Source organism: Cenococcum geophilum (assembly GCF_001692895.1).
Source record: "Cenococcum geophilum 1.58 unplaced genomic scaffold K441scaffold_21, whole genome shotgun sequence".
Classification (NCBI taxonomy): Eukaryota; Fungi; Ascomycota; class Dothideomycetes; order Gloniales; family Gloniaceae; genus Cenococcum; species Cenococcum geophilum.
Genome location: NW_027137579.1, coordinates 1,860,304 through 1,862,746, shown reverse-complemented (window position 1 = coordinate 1,862,746; position 2,443 = coordinate 1,860,304). Strand labels below are relative to the sequence as shown.

The following is a 2,443-nucleotide window of genomic DNA, read 5'->3' as shown; positions in this document are numbered from 1 at the left end:
GAGTCTTATCTCGTAGGATTGTAGATTTATAGCAGCTATTGTAGTTCTATACATAACGGTTAATATCTATAACTATTCCGGGCTAGTAGTAGCGGTTACTAATAATTTTATAGGTTTTATTTTTTCTAGGGTGGGCTGTAGAGACCTAGGTATAAGCTTTAGCAATAAGCTGGGTCTATAAATTTTATTCCTTAGCTACTACTAATTATTCCTAGTGCTTAAGTAGTCTATTTTTAAGGGACTATAGGCTAGTAACATTCTTTACCTTTTTATAGTACTCCTATAAAGAGGGGGTCGTTTAGTTAGCCTATAGTAGTTTATTAATAAGGTTAAGTTTAAAGGAGTTAATAGGGTATATCTTAGCGCCTAAGGAATCCGTACTTAGTTCTACCCGTATTTAGGGGTTAAGGTATTCTAGTTATAGTAATATCTAAGTCTATAATAAGATCTTCACAGCCGTCTAGTTATTTAGGTCTTACTTACGCCTTATAAGAGCGTCCGCACGGGTTATAGCGCCTAGTCTATATATAATTAAAAAGTTAAACTAAAATAGAGTATCCGCCTAATATGCCTAATAGGCTATAAGGGCCTTAGTTATTATAAAGTATTCTAGGGCCTTATAATCTAAAACTACCTTAATTAGCTTAGGGGTCCCCTCTAGCTGTATACGCTAGTGCTAAAAGCTAGAGATAATAGCCAGCATTTCTTTATTATAGATGTGGTAGTTTAGCTTAGCATTTATTATAGTCTTTAAATAGTATGTAATAGGGTACCATTCTCCGTCCAGTTACTTCTAGAAAAAAATACTAGCTATTACGCCGTCTAACGTCAGGAAAACGGGGGGTGGCGTACGAAATTTAGTTTCGCTAAAAGTGTTTTTGGGGCCCGGGGCTAGCTCTCCGCTATATTAGCTGACCCCCTAGAGCTCTACGCTAGCTTTCCGCCATATTAGCTGACCCCCTAGAGCTCTACGCCAGCTTTCTGCCATATTAGCTAGGCCCTAGAGCTATACGCTAGCATTATGCTAGCTTATGGCTATAAAATAAATATTATTACTATTATTGCGTTTATTGCTATTAGGGTATTAAAATCCTAAAGGCCTCCTAGTAGGCTCCTAGCAGGCTTTCTAGCAGGCTCCTAGTAGGACTTTAATTTTCCTGGTTATCTTAATCGTCCTAACAGCGACCTACAGTGCTATTGGGTCCCCACTATATTCCCGGCAGCCTTTACGTGTCTTTGTATACCCCTTATACACCACCTCGTTAATTCCGGTTGTTAGCGCCTTACTAGTGACGCCTCTTGGGCGGAAATCCTTATATAGATTAGTATGAGTTTCCCCGTCTTAGCAGCGAGCTTTAAAAGACCTTAATATTAAAAATTTATAAAGCTTTTTAAAACTAATGATTGTATGGTAGACTGTCTATATATAAATATTTCTGAAGTCATAGTAGCCAAATGAGTATTAAAATTAACGCTTAGCAATTAAATGACTGTCTAAATGTCTCCTTTAAGCTCTTGATCGTCCTCTAAGCTCCTAATCGTCCTCTAAGATCCTAATCGTCCTCTAAGCTTTCTACTGTCCTCTACCACTTGGTAGGTCCCCCTTCTGCTTTAATTACTGCCTAAAGGCGTGCAGGTATAGAAGTAACCAGTTCCTTAAAGTAGCAGGCCTCCAGATTCTCCTATTCAGATTTAATGGCTGCTTGTATTACTTCTTTTATTAATGGGCGAGGCTTCCGCTTAGCTAATTAAGTCTTTATTAAATTCCAAACGGCCTTAATTGGGTTAAGATCTGGGCTGTTTGCTGGCCACTAAAGTAACTTAATATCGTCTTCCTGGAACTTAGCCATGGTAATACGAGCTTTATAATAGGGAGCTCTATCCATTTATATAATTGTTAGGGTACTTCTAAATTCGTAATTAGGGAAATATACGCTATACTTAGCGTTATAGAAGTCGTAGAATTCTTTAAGCTTTAGATAGATGTGATCTAGGAAGCCCTGCGCCGTAATATTGCCCCATTCTTCCTTGTTCCAAAATAGTAGAGGCCCTTTTTCTACACCGTAGAATGCAGCCTATACCATCGTATGAGGTATATTAGTGAACTTAGGACAGAGGCAGTTAGGATAATATTGTTTACTAGGTCTTCTAATAACATAGAGCCGCTAGTGCCCACCACGATGCATAGCTGCCTTATCTATCTATATAACTCTCCACCAATCCTCTTTTTGGAAGTGACGGTAAGCTAATATAAATGCCAACCGGGCGCGATAGTAAGCTGTAGTAAGCTAGGGCTTTACATAAGCAACGCAGCGTTAAAAGCCCTCCTTCTTAAGATATTGGGCGACTGTAGAGTCGGAACAAGGGACTCCTACATAGAAGGAAAGCTCTAAGTAGGTAAAGCGACGCGCCTAAGTATTTAACTCTAGGAAATTAACTAGTT

General features: G+C 38.8%; 1 protein-coding gene across 1 annotated transcript; it reads right to left on the bottom strand.

Moving 5' to 3' along the window:
• Positions 1-1,811: 1,811 nt before the first annotated feature.
• On the bottom strand, positions 1,812-2,186 carry K441DRAFT_659981 (uncharacterized protein; the record flags this gene model as incomplete). The annotated part of the gene is made up of 3 exons (XM_067648624.1): positions 1,812-1,876; positions 1,907-2,056; positions 2,177-2,186. The coding sequence occupies 3 exons, from the start codon at positions 2,184-2,186 to the stop codon at positions 1,812-1,814; spliced, it is 225 nt and encodes a 74-aa protein (XP_067504095.1).
• Positions 2,187-2,443: the final 257 nt, after the last annotated feature.